The sequence below is a fragment of the Passer domesticus genome, chromosome 9 (assembly GCF_036417665.1).
Source record: "Passer domesticus isolate bPasDom1 chromosome 9, bPasDom1.hap1, whole genome shotgun sequence".
NCBI lineage: Eukaryota > Metazoa > Chordata > Aves > Passeriformes > Passeridae > Passer > Passer domesticus.
This window is the reverse complement of record NC_087482.1, coordinates 29,309,308-29,326,978: the sequence shown is the minus strand read 5'-3', so window position 1 is coordinate 29,326,978 and position 17,671 is coordinate 29,309,308. Positions and strand designations below refer to the sequence as shown.

At 37.6% G+C, this 17,671-nt stretch overlaps 2 protein-coding genes across 3 annotated transcripts in view; one reads left to right on the top strand and one right to left on the bottom strand.

Moving 5' to 3' along the window:
- Positions 1-17,671, bottom strand: part of CENPP (centromere protein P) — a 112,399-nt gene that overhangs the window by 63,448 nt on the left and 31,280 nt on the right. The gene's annotated exons all lie outside the window — the stretch shown is intronic.
- On the top strand, positions 10,584-17,391 carry OMD (osteomodulin). The gene is made up of 3 exons (XM_064432272.1): positions 10,584-10,730; positions 13,037-13,992; positions 14,533-17,391. Exons 2-3 carry the CDS (start codon positions 13,059-13,061, stop codon positions 14,850-14,852), a joined length of 1,254 nt encoding a protein of 417 aa, XP_064288342.1. The 5' UTR covers positions 10,584-10,730; positions 13,037-13,058; the 3' UTR covers positions 14,853-17,391.

Sequence of the window (17,671 nt, the reverse complement as noted above, 5' to 3'; positions counted from 1 at the left end):
TGTGGCAAATATACACAATGCAAATCAAAACATACCTTTAATAAAACACATTTTCATTCGCATGATCTAGGTGCTTTCTCCTGCTGTTAGACTGAGTTAAAGAAGATGAAGAAGTGTTTATTTTATTTCCTTTTTCTAGTATTAATAGTGTCTTCCTGCTCTGCCCAGGATGAAACCTGCAGGAATTCAGTGTATTAGACAAGCTGGCTAGAAGGAAAAGAGGACAGATGGACAGAGAAGGAGCACAGCTTTTGAATATCACTGCCTGATCTTAAGAACAAAGAATTGCAAATTCCTAAAGCATAGTGAAGTTTGGGCTGGATGAGCAGGCAGCGAAGTGGGCTGAAAATGGGTGGGAGGCAGTGAGTGCAGAGAGGCCACGTGGTGAATTCCAGCTGGAGGTCAGGAAGTGCCAGGGCACCCCAGGGTCAGTGCTGGCTCCAGCTCTGCTCCCAGCTTCATTATCCATCTGGATGACAGGGCAGATCACCCTCACAAGGTCACTGGTGACTGACATGTGACTCTCTGGGGTTATGATGCTGGAGAAATGGCCAGCAGGAGCTCATGCAGTTCATCTTAGGGAAGCCCAAAATGTTTTCCCTAGTGAGGGATAACCCCATGCACTGGTGGCTGATGGCTGACCTGGAAAGCAGCTTTGCAGGAAAGGATCTGTGGGTCCCGGTTCACAAACTGGACACGAGCCAGCAATGTGGAAGGATGGCTCACAGTATCCTGGGCTGCCTTAAAGGGATGAGGACAGCTCTTCATTCCCAGTGCTGCTGTCACTAAGTTATTATTCCAAGAGCTAAGAAGCTCCAGAAGTCTGGATTCCTAAGGATGTGAGTCGTGCAAGGCTCAGGTCCCTGCAGCTGCTCTCCACCTCACAGCACAGCACCTCTCTGCTGCCAAAGGCCCGAGGCAGCCGTGTGCCAAGGGGTCACTCACAGCTCTGTCCTCTCCTGCCTTCCATCTGCTCCTAGGCAGGATTTGGAACTGTCCCTTCCCAGCTGAAAGACCTCTCTGGAGCACTTTCCCCTGCCCAGCTGCTATCTTCCACAAGTTAATAACAAGCACATAAATATTTCTCTGTATCCTGTGTGAAAATTGGTTATAATTGGTAATAAGGATTAAAAGATACTAAATGAAATAAGTGACAAAGATAAAAGGTTATTTTCTTTTAAAAAATCAAGAAGGGAAAGTTTGGCTATTTTAAACATAATGGAAGTTTCATGAGTGTCCCATTAGGAATTCCTGCACCTGCATTTCCCAAAAGTGAGTGAAATGACTCAGAGCAGAGCAGTTGAAAAACAAACTAAGAAGTGCAATTTTTAACCCTTTATATCTGTTTGCTAAAGCAGCAAAATATCTCAGTTCCCTAAACCAGGTTGTGCATAGAAAATCTGATATGACTTCGCTGTCAAGCAATTTTAGAATAATTTAATGTAATCTCAAAAAGCATTTACCCATATCCTAAAAAGAAATTGCTGTTATCTCTTGAAGATACTCATTCCATATTCATTCAATTGCCAGTTAAAATATTGTACTATTTATCCAGAAAACACTGGATACATTGGTACACTGGATACACTGGTACACTGCAACAGACAAAATAAACACTAATATTTTCTTTTCATTTTGATCAGAATTTAACTGCAGCATGACAATAAAAGCAGTACTAAACTAAAAACAATGAAATTGTGTTCTGAAGGCTCTTTTTTTTTTCTCATTCTTTATGTTTAGAATTTAACATTGTTTCTTGAGCTTGTGTTGGGACTTTTTCCCTCCTTTCTGGGGAGACTAGAGATTTGAGAACAAAGCTGCTAATAGGAAACATATGGAAAAGTTCTGGAGTAAATGAAAATCTGACTTGAATTCCAAATGCCACGTATCACATACCACGGTCTAAATTATCTGCTAAGATAAGTGCAAGATTTACCCTCCATACTCAGTGAGTCACATGAGACAGAAGACAAGGTTATGTATGAAATAAACAAAACCAGACTTGCATGATATTTAAGAGACTTCCAAAACTAATCAATATTTTGAAGAAAGTTGGGATGTTTCTCAAAGCCCATGTGAGCCAGTAAAAGATTGGCGCAATGGAACATGCTGCCTTGCTGCAGTTTTTCATATAAAATATGAGCATTCCTGCCCAAGTGAACAGCCAGGCTCTGGATTTAACCACTGTGCTGCTGTGGTTGCAGTGGGAAGCCCACACAGCCAGGTTTTCCTATGCATGAACACTTTCCTGCCCCAAATCCCTGTCCAGGGGAAATGTGACAATGGTGAGACTTCTGGCACAGCAGCACTGGGGACTCAGTTTTGATGAGAACCTCACACATTTCCACAGGCAGCCAAGCCTTGCCCCAAACTCCCTGTGCAGCAGCAGGGAATTTAACAAGCCTGGATGCACCAGACTAACCACACATACAGAGAGCCCCTGGAGAAGTGATTCACACGCCTGGTTCATTCCATGTGTGCTACCCATCACCTGCACAAAGCTTTCCATCAGAATCAGGCAGAAACTCTGAAATCAACAGTTTCTCCTCACAATTACATTTGCAGGAACTATTACAGTGTTCAGTCTCTGTTAAGAATGGAAAAAATCTCAATCTGTCAGGCTGCCAGAGGATGGAAAATTTCCAGAGGGACAGAGAGGGAGCAAGTCACAGATACAAGCATGGACTTGCCTCTTAATTCTTCAGCTGGTGTTATTTCCAAAAGCTGTTTAAACATAAAGACCAATGAAAATATTTTTCTTCCAGAAACACTTTAACTCCTTTGTGGAAAAAAATAACCTGGCCTGTCATCCCAGAAGACAGTATTTTATCAAAATTTATATCTTATTTAGGCCACCAAGAACATCCAGTCACCATTATTATCCTTCTGTCAGCTCTATCTTATTTTCTTTGTATTCTCCAGTGCAAAACAAGGAACAGACTGAATGAGGGAGTCACAAGTCTGTAAAAAGGGCCTAATTTTTAGCATGAAGAAACCACTTTTGTATTACCCTCATGAGAAGATGTCCAGATTCAGAAAGTGACAGAATAATCTAGTATTCTGCAAGAATATAAAAGCAACTGTCTATACTCATTTCTCCAACAGCAATACTGTGATGCAGCTTAATTATTACTTGCTTAAGAAAAATTTAGTGATTAATACCTAGAAATTAATAACTCCAGGAAAGCTTACTTGGCTTTTTGGAATGCATATTTTTCACTTATAGTTTAAGCTAATGCATTCAGTTTCTATTTAGATGTTACCCTCCTGTAAATTAATATTACTGGTGTCTTATGTTTCCTCAGATATTAGATTTACAAGGAAAAAGACTTTTGACTTAACTCCATTAAAAAAAATACTAATATAGAAAAAGAAAGCCAGATAACTTTCAGAAAAACAGCAAAATTAAATGTCAGTACAAAAGTAGAATATTTTACCCCCATAGTCCCTGACTGCATACTGCTGTCCTTTAATAGGAACCATCAGGATCATCATGTAATAGGATGAATTTTGAGATGAAAGAATCAGGGTGCTTTTAGCAGCTATTTTCCATGCAATCACCTGGGCAGTCAATGATCTTTCTGACAAACTATGCTCCTGTGCAGTGGCCTGTAAATTTGAGATATTTGATATGAAGATAAAATCTGCCACACGGAAGAAAACACTTCAAACCTCGCACCACCATCATCACTCCCAGACCCCAAAAGCACTTAACCAACATGCCAAGATATCTCTTGTTTTCCCTATCAGGACCACAGTTAATAATTATCATTTATAAACCCACAATCTTTTATTTCAGAAAAGCAGAAACTAAGTCTGATCTAAACCCAATCTTCAATATCCTTCTTATTGTTTCCCTCTAATAGATGGAAGAAAAAAAGTAGTCACCCTTTATAAAAGCCCTTTATCATTATTTATGATAAAGTCAGAAACAAAGTGAGTATTTTAAAAATATAAAATGTTTCTTACCATAAACTAACTACAACTCTTGGTGCTGTTTTCCTTGAGCGCGTTCCATTGGAGCACACATGTGTAAGGCAATATTTCATTACTCCTGTTTCAGGAATGCTTTGCTTTAGCAACACTGTGTTTTATGGATTCATACTGCTTCAAGTGCCTTGTGCCTAGGACAGAAAGGGTAATGTATGCTTCCCACTTGAATAGTTCCCTCCCAAAATCAGAATGCACAGGAACCTGAGAAGAGGAGAAAATGTGAGCATGGAAAACACATCTGTCAGATGTGCAACTGCTTCGTAAAGGCACTGCTATGTCTTTCTAAAGATCTCAAACATCTCACCATGGCTAAACCCAGCATCTAGTTCAGTCATTAGCAGTTTGAAACAACTACCCCAGTCCCCATTCTGGGGCTGCTTTCACAACACACAGACTTATTTAGAAGTTTCAGCATTAAGCCAAGTGTTTGGCAAAGATGTGAAGGGAGATCTGGACAGCTGCCTTGCATTAAAACTGACATTTTTAAAGGGAGCTACTACTATTTGCTCAGTTCTGTTAAAGTTTAATCACTCAAAGCACTGATTTCTTGCCATTCCCTTATTAAGACCCAGTTAATATATTTTTTTTAATAATTGATTTTTTTAGAACAAAAACACTATGAATGTTCATATTTCGGCTACAAACAGCTTTAGGCATTTACTCCACTCTTCAAAAAGCAATAGGACAAGGCAAGAGAAGGTGTTGGAAGCAAGACAGAACAAGGACACACTTGCCAGATTACTATGGAAGGTCTGCAATGCCCAGATCAATTTTTCCTCCTTAATTAAATGGAAAGAGCAGCTGTGGCTGCCCCATCCCTGGCAGTACCCAAGGCCAGGTTGAACAAGGCTTGGCTTGAATCAACCTGGGGTAGTGGGTGGTCCCTGCCCATGGCAGGGGCTGGAACTGGATGAGCTTTCATCATTCTGTGATTCTCTGAGTGCTGGTTTAAGTGTGAGCCTTGCTCAAGTTTTCACAATATGGCCTTTTAAGGATCCCACAACAGGTAATAGAAGAAACAACTTCCAGCCAGAGTGATTGGATCAAAATAAGACCCCTCCAGAGCTCTGACAAGGAGGAGCTGTGACTCACAAATTATTCAAACCACAGAGAAGCCCTTTTGATTTCATTAACTCCCATAAATCAAAAGACATATTTATTTTATATGTCAAGCACAAGCATCACTTCCAAAGGACCATTAATATTAAAGAAAGTCCAAACAAAATGGAGATCAAAATGGAGAGTAACCAAAGGAAATCAAGGGTAGAAGATTATATTTTTCCTTATGAGACTATGCCAGGGTACAGAATGATGTGTAATAACACCTGGTGTTTCTGTGAAAGCTTCCAAGTCACAGATTCTGGCTGCATAAGAACTGCACTGCAGGCCATATAGGCAATCTCATAACAGCACGCCAAGGTTTGTGCTAAAAGGGGAGGATTTATTCTCTTTAAGAAAGAAGGGGTAATAAAAATTAAGAACCATTTTAAGGCTGATGTTCAGTTTCCAGACTATAGGAGAGAGCTGAGCAGCTGCCTGGCAGAATCCCCTGCACTACCAGGCTGGATAGTTGTATTTGTTTGAATTTTTCTAGAGCAACAGGTATTTAAGAAAACAAACACATTCTGTAGTCATTGTAAAATCAAAGACCATCACTCTTAAACACACTCCGAAGAGTAAATAGGAAGCACTTTCCATCACGTACAAGGGGAAAATTTCTGCTAATGCAAAACATTTTCCTACTCATGATCATTCAGGAATGCTTTGGCAAATAACTTAGACAACTACCCTTTATCCTTGCCTGGAAGTGCCTAAAAAAGCTTATAAACATATGGTTTTCACAGTGGATACAAACCTGAGAACAATCTGAAGTTGCAAGCACATTTTCTAACTCTTTAACCAAAATTGCAGGAAGTCCTTAGCTATAAATGAATGAAGCAAGCTAATGAATAAGGTATTAATATAAATTATTATGGTAGAATTCACATGATCTCTTTTAAGCATCTACCAGTTTAGGGCTCTAAGTCAGCAGTTCTGCTCAAAATAAATAAGTGCCTGCTTTGGAATAGAGACTCAGCTCCATTACCTTCCTCACCTTCCTCCCTTCCAGAACACTGTGTTCTTTTATTTACAATGTTTATTAGTGAGTGCAAGACACCTGTCATATACTGGGATAATTTATATAATTTTATATCAGACACAAAACAGGCAAACGAAAGAATCTGTTAAAGTTTGAGGTCCGACTGCTTACTACTGCCTCAAGAAAATGAATATACCTGCACCAGTAAACAGTGGTTGCAAAACCAGACAACTATTCCCAGAACTCCACATGGGAGGAAAACACAGCCCAAAGTCATCTTGGAACAACCAAAGCAGGCTGTATAAAAATACAGAGCATAACACAAAGCATATTTATTAAACAAGCTACTAAATTACTAAAAACACAAGTGTCAGCTGACAACAGTGACTCTCCTCTGCAGAGATTTATAATTTCATACAGTTCAGGGTATTTTAAAGTAATCAGACACTATTTGCTACAGATAATATTGCTTACATCCATTTTCAACTTGTTTTATTATTCCAGTGTAAATTGTTTATGACTACTTGTTACTGTGTTAGTAGAAACACAACATGATGAGTACACTACAACCCTATTTATATACCTCTACTGTCCAAAGTAAAATCCATCTCTTTAAAAAAACCTTAACCTCTCCCAATATACTATTAAATCCTTCTTAGATTTCTAACCCAGCAATATATTTGAAAAAAATGTTACATCCCTCTTCTTCTGTTAGTCCTTCAAAGTCAATTATCCACTACCATAAATTGATATTGCCATACAAAAAACCTCACATATAAATTTGAATATGCCAGGAAACTTGATAATTTGCTTTTGCAGTACCAACTGTTCCTTGCACATGCACAAGTGTAACCAATCATCTAATGAGAGCAGAGCTTCCTAATGTGTTACTTCTAGATGCAATGATGCTTCTAGTGAATTCAGCCCCAAAAATTCAGTGTATCACTCTTCTTTAGTAGAAGTTACTCAATAATTTCCTATGAGATTGTAATTAATTCCCATGCTACAAGGTCAATAAACTCAACTGTTTTCAGTTGCTCAACATGTTCTTCCCAGGAGCTCTTAGCAAAACAAAGCAAAACACTGAAAACAGGCTGCACAAGATGTGGATTGCCAGAGTTTTGATCTCATAATACCACCTACTAAATGGGAAATAAATAGGGACCACACAACAAGGTTCAGGTCAGAGGCAACAGAAAGCCGCACACAGGGCTTTCCCTCCTTTGATTTTTTAAACAGATTAGGCCTTGTCTCAGCTCTGTTGATATGATTTGATGGCCCCTTTTCCATAACCTTTAATAACACACGTGTCCACAGGGACACTCTCCTGGAATTACTTTTCATTCCATGAAGAGCATAACACCACCAAAGGCAGTGAGGGCTTGGGCTGGGCTGGAGGCTCTGCAAGAGCAAAACCTTCAGCATCTCAATTTGCTGAGCTCTACACTGCAGTCAGTGACTTTTCAGAGGAGTTCTGGCACAGAATAAACAAATCCAGCAGCCACTACTGCCCCAGTGTTCAGTCAGCTGTGCCGAAGGCAAGCACAGGTAAGAAGGACCTCGGCAGATGATCTATGGAATTCCCAGAGGCTGCAGGTGGCTGCTGACAGTGCTGGCCTGCCACTTAAGGCCTGAAAATTGGGATGCCAAGAGCTTCTGTGCCTCCAGTGTGACTTTGAAGTGCAGCCCAGCCCCAGTGACACTGGCTGCAGCTGTTTCCTACCCACAGGCTTTACAAGGAACCAAATTACAGCCTTCACAGTTCCTTGTTACATCTGACTATGCACTCCCTTTTTCACTGTGCCCTCACTCACAGGAACAAACATCACCAATTCTTATCTAAACCACAGAATTCCTTCAAAGTTGTCAGCTGAGGATTTTTAAATTTTGAGCTTGGGGCCTTTTCAGACATCTGATAGCAGGGCCGGACTTTTGCAATTCTATTAAGATTATGTTTGCAACACAGTCCTCAGGTCTAACTTCCCCAGCCAGGCTTCATTTGAGTTCCCTAAATCCTCTATAAACAAAATGCACTTTTTTTTCCTTTATAGTTCATAAGGACCATTGTACATTTTGGAGAGAAAGGAAAAAAGAACTTAGCAAGGAAAACCCACCAAACACAAAGAAACCTCAGAGTCTTTTACAGTCAGACAGTGAATATATGGAAAAAGCCCAATAATTGAAAATAATTTATACGTTCTTATTATCAGGGCCATCCACCTCAAGGCCACTGGTGATCTTTTCTACTTTATCCCAAGAACATTTTGACTAAAATTTGGAAATTTTAAATGTGTTCAGCAGACCATACTCAACTAGCTAAAACCCCCTAAATTAATAAAATAATAGAACAGCCTTTCTTGTGTCTTCAGCTCAGAAACAAAACTGGAAAAGCTGACAAGTCTAATAAGTGGAATACAGTTAATGGAGATGGTGAAATTCCAAAGATTTTAATTGATGAAAAGGATCCATGCAAGTTTAGCTAAAGAAAATAAATCAGCTTGAAGCCAGCTCAGATTTCTAGCTCGCCATACATGTCACTTCACATCAAAACTGCATAAATAAAATGACAAAAAAAAATTACAAATCAACATTAAAAATAATTCATTCCAAAGCATTCTTAAAACTAAAAAACAAAATATGCTGAAAATTCAATAAATTTTTACAGCCTTTGAAACAAGAAGTCTTACATAAAGGATGCTAAATTTAATCCCCTCATTATCTGCCTTGTAAGGAAATTCCTGCCACACCACAAATGAAAATGAAGATGAAACCACACAATTTGACCAAGATCACAAAGTATAGACTTGTTTGTCTCCAAACTTTGCTCTTGCAACAAAACAGGAACTGAGTCTTAATATATTCCATGGCTAAAGCCACCAGCCTCTGAAGCTCAATATGCTTCAAATCAAGAGCTTTACCACAATTTTTCAAAGGACAGACTCTTCTGTCCTGCCATCATGGATTTTAAAATTCACCATGAGATTTTACATCTTCTAAGAGCTTAAGAGACTTTGGAACACAATCAGTAGTAGAAAACAATACAAAAATATCAGGTATGGAATTGGAACTCCGATTTTTATCTTTGGATAAAATAGTTTTATGTATGTTTTACTTAAAACTGTTACTAGAGCAAAGCTTCCAAAAATATGTGCCATGTTCTTTGTCTTGTGCTTAAAAAACACTAAAACTTTGTAGCAGCCATAATATTTTACTAACTGGTCATAAAAAACTTGGTGGGGCTTTTTTCATCTCTCACTGTGTATGTATTCTATTAATGACTTAAGAAAAAAATAATTACTGCTTTTGATTCAGTGGTACAATGTAGCTATTCAACTATTTGTGGCACCATTAATCAAGGACTATGGAGTTTTAATTTCTCTCTTTCAACCTCTCCCTTATATTCTGCATTCCCTACACAAATACATGATTGCTTTAGTTTATTTCTAGTATTGCCAACTCCTACAATATCACTTTGGTAATGACTTCTGGTGCTTTTTTTTGTACTCTGAATGTTAGAATTACATATGAATTATCTTCTTAAACTAATTCTTGTCCTCAATATTTGAGAAGAAACTTGAAAAGGCTGAGCAAATAATCAGCCTCATGAAGCTCAAACACCAAAACCATAAACTTACTACTACATTTTAAAAGAAATTATGATACTTCTAAGGTACTTTTTAAGAAGAATTTTTAAGAACAAGATTCTTCCTTGTGAACAGATTTTGAGAAAAAGTAATTATTTTACAAAGCCAAAAGCATAATTAAATGCTTTGGATAAATCATACACTTAAACCACTTCACAAAAAAATTCAATTTTCTCAATTTTTTGCATATATCACAGGTATTTAAGTATCATATAGCAGCAAAAGCAGATAACTGTACCTTCTTTCTTTAATTCCTCTTAAAATCTAAGAGAAATATTTTTATTGAGTAAAATGGTTTATGTTTCATGTCATAATTACCCTTTGCACAAGATTTATGCTCTTTCTATGCAACTTAGCAAAAAAGATGTTGGAAAGTTACTGTCCAAAGTTACTGTGAATGCTCAAGTTTTTAACACCACCACACCGACAGCACTGTATAGAACAAATCTTTTGCAGGAAGGAGACAGGACATAGACATTGCGGGAGGAAAATAAGGAAGATGTTTATAAAAGCTTATTTACAGCACATGCTTCCCCTTGATTTTGGTAAGGTTAATTTTTTTACTCTTTCTTAACTTCATCCTCAGAGGACAAACTCTTTACAGAAGTGAATCACTGCAGCTGAACCCGCACAATGAACTAATAACCTCTGTAATCATTTTTGAAGACTTATTCTCTTTTTTTTTTTTTTAATGGGAGTTGGTAACTGAAATAATCCTGCCAATTATATTGAAGGGATTTGAACAAAAGGAGAAATTGCTTAACAGCCTTATGACACAGCATCTACGGCAAGTGATGATGTGGCACAAAGCAGTTTTTTAAATTTTACTGGCAAATCAGAAGAGGGGCCACAAGGCTGTTATTTTGTGTTGCCTTCCCACAAGGCTCCTTACCACAAAATATGGCTTAGACAAACCTTTTGTTCCTCCAGCTGGTTTAGGCTATGTCTTAGATGATTTCACCAGCACAGAACTTGCTGCCCTCTACAACCTGAACTTCTCAGCAGTCCAAAAAGTAAGTTTTCTTGGTAAGCAGGAATAAAATGAACTGATTGTGTTATTTTTCAGTGAAGAGTGATTAATGCATGTTATATAATATTTAGCTTTCAGCAAGTAATCTGCTTGCAAATACAATTACTGAGCTCTGACTTGATTACAGATGGTAAAGAATCAAGCTTCTAAGATTTTCTATTGGTTTTTCAACTTTGTAATTTTGTGTTTTATCACCTTGTGTGCATCTGACCTGTATTTCCTGCTGTCAAGTTTCACCTGACGTGAGTGTTTTAAAGCTAGTTAAATTCTTAGAATTTTTTCATGAGGAGGTGTCAGTGTCTCAGTGCTCTGAGACACAACCTGCAAGCCTGGCAGGACAGTTCCTATTCTGCTAGTAAGATACCCAGCTACAGCCAAAGTATCGAAATGTCTCCCCAAAACCAGCTCCTCCCTTTCCATTAAACCTGGAGAAATGGGAGACTTTGGTACATATTACTTCTTATGTATCATTTCAACTGACATGATGAGACCTCTCCTCACATTATCCATGTGACAAGTAGATCAATCCTAGAATGGCCTTATTCCTCAAAGTGAGAAGACTTACCTGAGTTGCCCCCCCTGGTTTCTAAGGACAATTGTGGCACCAAGAACAAAAAATATTAATTGGAAGTTTTGTGACATGGAGTAGAAGTGCTGAGAGAACCGAACCAGAAGGTGAAGCTCAAGTTCTGGACTGCAACTGAAGAGGGAGGCATCAAAAGGGAACAAAGAGCATGAAATAGGCAAGTGGGACAGACTGGGATCTGTTCCACAAAACCAGAAGGCAGTCATGGGAGTTAGAAACAGATTTTAGATAGACACCAACTGGACTGATTAGGAGATATTCTGATATACACTGCCTGAAATGTGAAACCCAGTGAATTCCTCCTGAAGCACAGAATTCCTTCTCAACCCAGCACAGTGCAATTATGCAGCACTGTGGTGTAAGGCTGCTCTGTGTCTCTGCTAATTGCTTAATTAGCTCGGACATCCCACAATGCTGCAGGGATATGGAGCCCCTGGCTTTGCAAAGGACCTACCTGGAGAGGAGTTCCTGACTCCAGTCAAACCTGGTTTTAAGGTTTTCATCAGTTATGAAATGCATTCAAATGCAAAGTCAGATATGCAGGTTAGGCAATGCCCCACGGTGACATCCAGCCCCTGGCACACACAGGCTGTGGCACACAGCACTACTGCAAGGATGCAGCAAATTCCAATAGTTTGTTACTGCTTTTCTTCTTAGAATTCTCTCTTTGCTGTTCAGTTCATAGACTACATCACCCATTAGGTAATCACCACTAGGAATCACCAGAAATGACTACTTGTCTCATCTCCTTTGTTACAGTGTCCAGTAAACAAATATTGACAAAAGAGTCCCTTGGGTATGAAACATACATAAAAAATAAGAGAATGATTGCTTTTCTCTCTCTGCTTCAGGGTATACTGAGCAAAGTCTCTTAAAATTTTTCCATGACTTCTGTGGTTTGACCTGCAATGTAACATTTTGACTCACTATTGCTTAAATTGAACAGCTTGACTGTTGATTCACAACTCTCATTCTGCCAAATAACATGGTTCCTTTGACTGCATAAAGTACTCTAAAAGGTTAGACTGACTTTGAGCATCAGAAATTTGACCTGCAAAATGATTGCCTTTCACAACATCAGGATTTCACCTCAGAAGGGCATTTGGAAGGTAAATTAGTTGACATCTATAAAGAACACATGATTACAGAAGCAGAAGAAGACTACAAAGAAAACTTACCCACTAAAGATTTTATACCATGTGCATGATGGTTGAATTGCACTGGCTTTAAATAAATGATGGGAACAGAAAAATCACATTATATGAACACAGTACTAAGTCAGTCATGTTTTGTGGAAAATAGAAAAACACCACAAAATGACACAGAACATACAATTTGCAAAGCCACGTAAATTTCTATTTTACATAATGCACAATATTTCCAAGTAATCTATTTCATTGTTGTTGGTTTTTTTTTTAAACAATCCTGTTATGGTATCCTTCAGTACCAAGCACAGCACAGATGGAAAACTGTTCCTTGCCTGAAGTCAGACCACAAAACCTCTGTTTACTTCAAGAAGAGATTTGTTTAAGTTTTTAGGTGGAAGGTACAGATCAGAACTTGGGTTTCCTAGTAATGTCACAGACAATGTTGCCAAAAAAAGGGATTGATCTACTTACTTCATTAGATATTGCTGCTACTTAAAACTTCTGTGCTATTTACTTTATAACTATCTAAAAGTTAATGTTTCTTCTCATCAACAGGTCACAACATATCAATTTAAACATGGGGATTCTGAGCAACTTACTGATCCTCCACATACTCTGCATTGCTTTGGTCTTTTCTCAATATGAAGACTATGATTTTGAGGATGAATATGGTGGGGAGCCAGATCCTCAACTTCCATATTACTTTAACCCAAACGCCCAAGCAGAAGTTCCTCGTTTTCCTTTTCCAGTTGAGTGTGCCAAAGAATGCTTTTGTCCACCAGCTTTTCCCTTATCCATGTACTGCGATCACCGGAAACTCAAGACAATCCCAAACATCCCCAGCCATGTCCAACAACTTTATCTGCAAAACAACAACATTGAAGCTGTGCCTGCAGGACCATTCACTAATGTTACCTTCATAAGGGAAATTAACCTCAGCTACAACAACATTAAATTCCATATGATTGACCACGGTGTTTTTGCCAAACTTTCACACTTAGTGCAACTTCATTTACAACATAATGAATTAGAAGAATTTCCATTCCCTCTGCCCAGCTCTCTAGAGAGACTCCTCCTTGGTTTTAACAAAATTTCCCGGTTACCTGCAAATGCACTGGAAGGATTGCCCAACATGACCACGCTTGACCTTTGCAATAACTTACTTGACGACTCAGTATTCAAAGAAAAACCCTTCTCAAACATGAAAAATTTAATGCAGCTCAACTTATGCAACAACAAATTACAGACAATGCCTCCTGACCTGCCACCATCACTTCGGCATCTTTCTCTTGAAAATAACTCCATTTCTCATATTCCAGAAAACTATTTCCACAGACTTCCCCATATCATTGCTCTAAGAATGTCCCACAATAACCTGCAGGACATTTCACCCAACACCTTTAATCTACCCAACCTTTTAGAACTTAATCTTGGACATAACAAATTGAAACAAGTATTCTACATTCCAAGAAGTCTGCAGCATTTGTACATTGAAGACAATGAAATTGAAAGTAGGTGGATAGTTAAACTTTGTAAAAAGCAATAAACTTAGTGGATTTTGGCATTGGTCATGGGAGGAGTGCGGGGAGAATATCATCTTATATTCTTTGGAATACAACATAAACAAATCCTCAGTCATTTCAGATGAATTTGAAATTAGAGAGGATTTAATTTTTGAAGCTTTCCTTTAACCACAGTGCTTTGTAAAAGTTAATACCAGTTTTTCATGTAACAGCTAAATTTTTTTTTGAAAATTCCTTCTTATTTAGCAACTGATAAAAACATACAGAGAAAAGGAATCATGAAAATATTTTGTTCTCATAAAACAGTAATTACAAATAGCTTACCTCACAACCTGATATTTTTCAAGCCCCCAAACTGGTACCATTGTCAGTTACAAAACCGATTTAAAACAAAGAGAAGGGTTATATTACTGCACGCCACAAAAACATTTTCTATTTTAGATTTCAAAATGTAAGTTTCACTTTTGCAATAGGTCTAAAACATAACCGCTTTCTGCATTTTAATTCATATTTTTCACTCTCTTCCAGACATCAATGTTACTGTGATGTGTCCAACTCTGGACCCACTGAACATCAAGCAGTTAACCTACATACGCGTGGACCAGAACAAGCTCACAAGCCCCATCAGCACCTACGCCTTCTTCTGCTTCCCTCTCATCAGAACCATTTATTATGGAGAGCAAAATGTCACTGTCAGCAGGCCAAGCCAGCTCAGAACACCGGTGTTCCGGCGCTTTCTAACACCAGAGGAATTCCAGGAAGCAGAAGACAATCATGAAACGCTCAATCAAGAAACCGAAGAAGGTCATGAAACAGAAGACAGCTATTTTCATCCTTACTATCACTGAAGTAATAATTGTTAATAAGTATATGTGGAAACCTCTCATTAGTCTGGGTCATTCATATCTGTCCTAGAGCAACTGGGCAGTTTGGGATATTCAAGATGCATTTATAAAGTGGAGATAGGAGTTTAAAGTAGGTAAATGTCCTATTATTGGTGTTGTAAAAAACAGCATTAGGAACAAAAACCACTCATCTGAGCATTAGATAAAGGTCTGACACATAACCTGGGTTGATGATGGGCTCACCTTTGAGCGAGCAGCCAAAGAAAAAAAAAAAAGACTTGAAATTCTGTTCTAAAGTGATCTAATTGCAAAATGATTAAAATTTAAATCAGTGCCACAATTCAATAGGAACAAGTGATTAAGGCAAAAAATGCATCCAGCTCTACATCCTACTGCTGACAGCAGTAGGAGAGATGCACTAGAGAAAAGGACAAGAGATTGAGATTGCAAAATATCTCCACAAGGTTCCTCCAGAAATACAGATATTTCTTCTTCTAATCTCTAACTGAACGAGGACATCACAAACACAGAGCTTCAAACCTTTCCATATTATGTTTCAAGTGTCCTGACAAGCTGTATTATAATATTCACTGGATGTCCTTTAACTATCAAGGTCTTTCAAAGGAGATTTCAGCTTATTACTAACACAGGCAATAAACAATCTTTCACCAAGCTGCTGGGATCTAGGGAGCAGCATGTACATTAACACAACTGAACCATTAGCATTTATATTTTTCCTTTGCTTCAGCCCATGTTATTGTAGAACACGCATAGAAATATAATGTAATCTTTGAATTTAGAATTATTCATCAAGTAGGACAGGTACAAAGAAAAGCATTGCAGGCTTTTTAAACTATTAATTTAACTACTAATTTATCCCTCTGCACAGCTAATACAAATTAGCTGTATTCTGCTTCAAAGTACAATCAACATTGCTTTAAGTAACCTGAAGAAAACTCTGAGCTATGCAAATTTTTTTTATAGCTTATGCCTAGAAACAGATCCAGATAACTACAGGAGAAGATAACACTATAGAGCACTTTATTGTCTTTTTAAATCACTTTATTTTTCAGCACTTTTTCCTTGATAGAGCTTTACTATCTGTGAGGGAAAAAAAATCTCTGTTTTCAACAGCAAAATGAAGTGATAGATCCATATACCATACTACCAACTTTGCATAATTTTATGTAGTCTTTTCAGTTGTCCAATGCTTAAAGTACAATGTAATCAGATTTCTATTAGGATTTAAGAAGCTAGGCAGGTTTCATTTTTTATCTTAGAATTTTGGTTATTTTTTTAGGCCCATATTCATATTTATGGTTTCTGATGTATCAACTGAAATATTAAGAAAATTAAAATACTTAATTATTTCTTTTTGAGAGAAAGATTTATTGTAAAGCTATGAATATAAAACTTCAAGAATATATATATTTAGACTTTAAGGACTTTTAGTCCTTTTAAGGACAACTGGTTGTAAGAATTTGTGTACAAAATTTATTCTATTGTTATTAATGTGCGGATTTTCAGCCAACTAACTCAAGAAATCTGCTCCTCTCTCCTTCCTGTTTTTCTTATCTGCATTCTAACCAGATTCAGTATTCATAGCAAGCTATTTTATGGTCACCTCACAAATTCACAGTGCTACACAAATTCACACATGCTACAGAATGTCTGCTTTAAAAAAAAAATAAAATTATTAACATTTCTCACACTCAAACACCTCTGGGTTTCTGATAAAAGAACACATGCATGTATTCATTCCTTAAGTACTCAATATCATTTATGTACACTATATACAATAATTTAGATATATCTATAACTTTATTGCTTTATTAATACATGTAGTATATTAACCTTTCAACTATTTCAGATTTTAAGTGAATGGTGCACAAAATGCAAATCTAAAATAAGAGGCTTTTTTGAAAGGCTTGCTCAGCTTTAAAAATAAAAGAACACTATCCTGCTATAGTATGAATATTACATCTTTTATCACAAACTTTCTGCTTTTTAAAGACATCTATGAAACAAAGCTTAGCTTTAAAGTAGAAGTCAAAACATTGATGTTATATACACTTCTCAAAGTCAAACTGGAAATTATTGAAAACTTCAGAGCTGCCTTATTACACTTGACTCATTTAGGCGGAACATGAAATTTGTATTACAAGCAGAACTATTATAACTCACTTTTCTTTCAATTAATATTATCATATAATCTGTAGCACAGAGGACACTTACTCCAGAAAGGCTTTTACAGTGGACAGAGAACTAAAGACTTGGTAGCCTTAGAGGAATGAGAATTATAATAAAGTACTGGATTAATGGATATCTAGCTGGGTGAAATTTGCTCTGGTAACACAGGGGATACTGTCTGTAAAAGTCATGATGTTTTTGCCTTCCAAATATCTTGGAGTTCTCTGGGAATCATGAAGGATACGGAAAAGGGAGATCCTGGTCCAAACAGCCTACAAAAATTTGTAAAGGTTTTTAAGGAAATTAAATTGCCACAGATTAAAAGGCAACATCACAAACAAAAATAAAATAAAGTATGAGAAACAGCCTAAGAATAAATGGTCAGTTCTTGCTGTGGGGGGAACCCACTGATGGGAATTTTGCAGAGGGCCTGTGCTGGAATTTATTCCATTTAAAATGCTAGCAAGAGATAGATAAACCAGGCTGAGAAGTGAGATGCCAACAATAAGTGCTAAATGTTGCTGGAGAAAGGCTGCAAAAGTCCTCAGGATGCTAAAGCAGCCAGTGGAGCTCATCACAGTTAAATGAGAAGTGATGTCCATGGAAATGATGATCTTAGTTCCACATTAAAA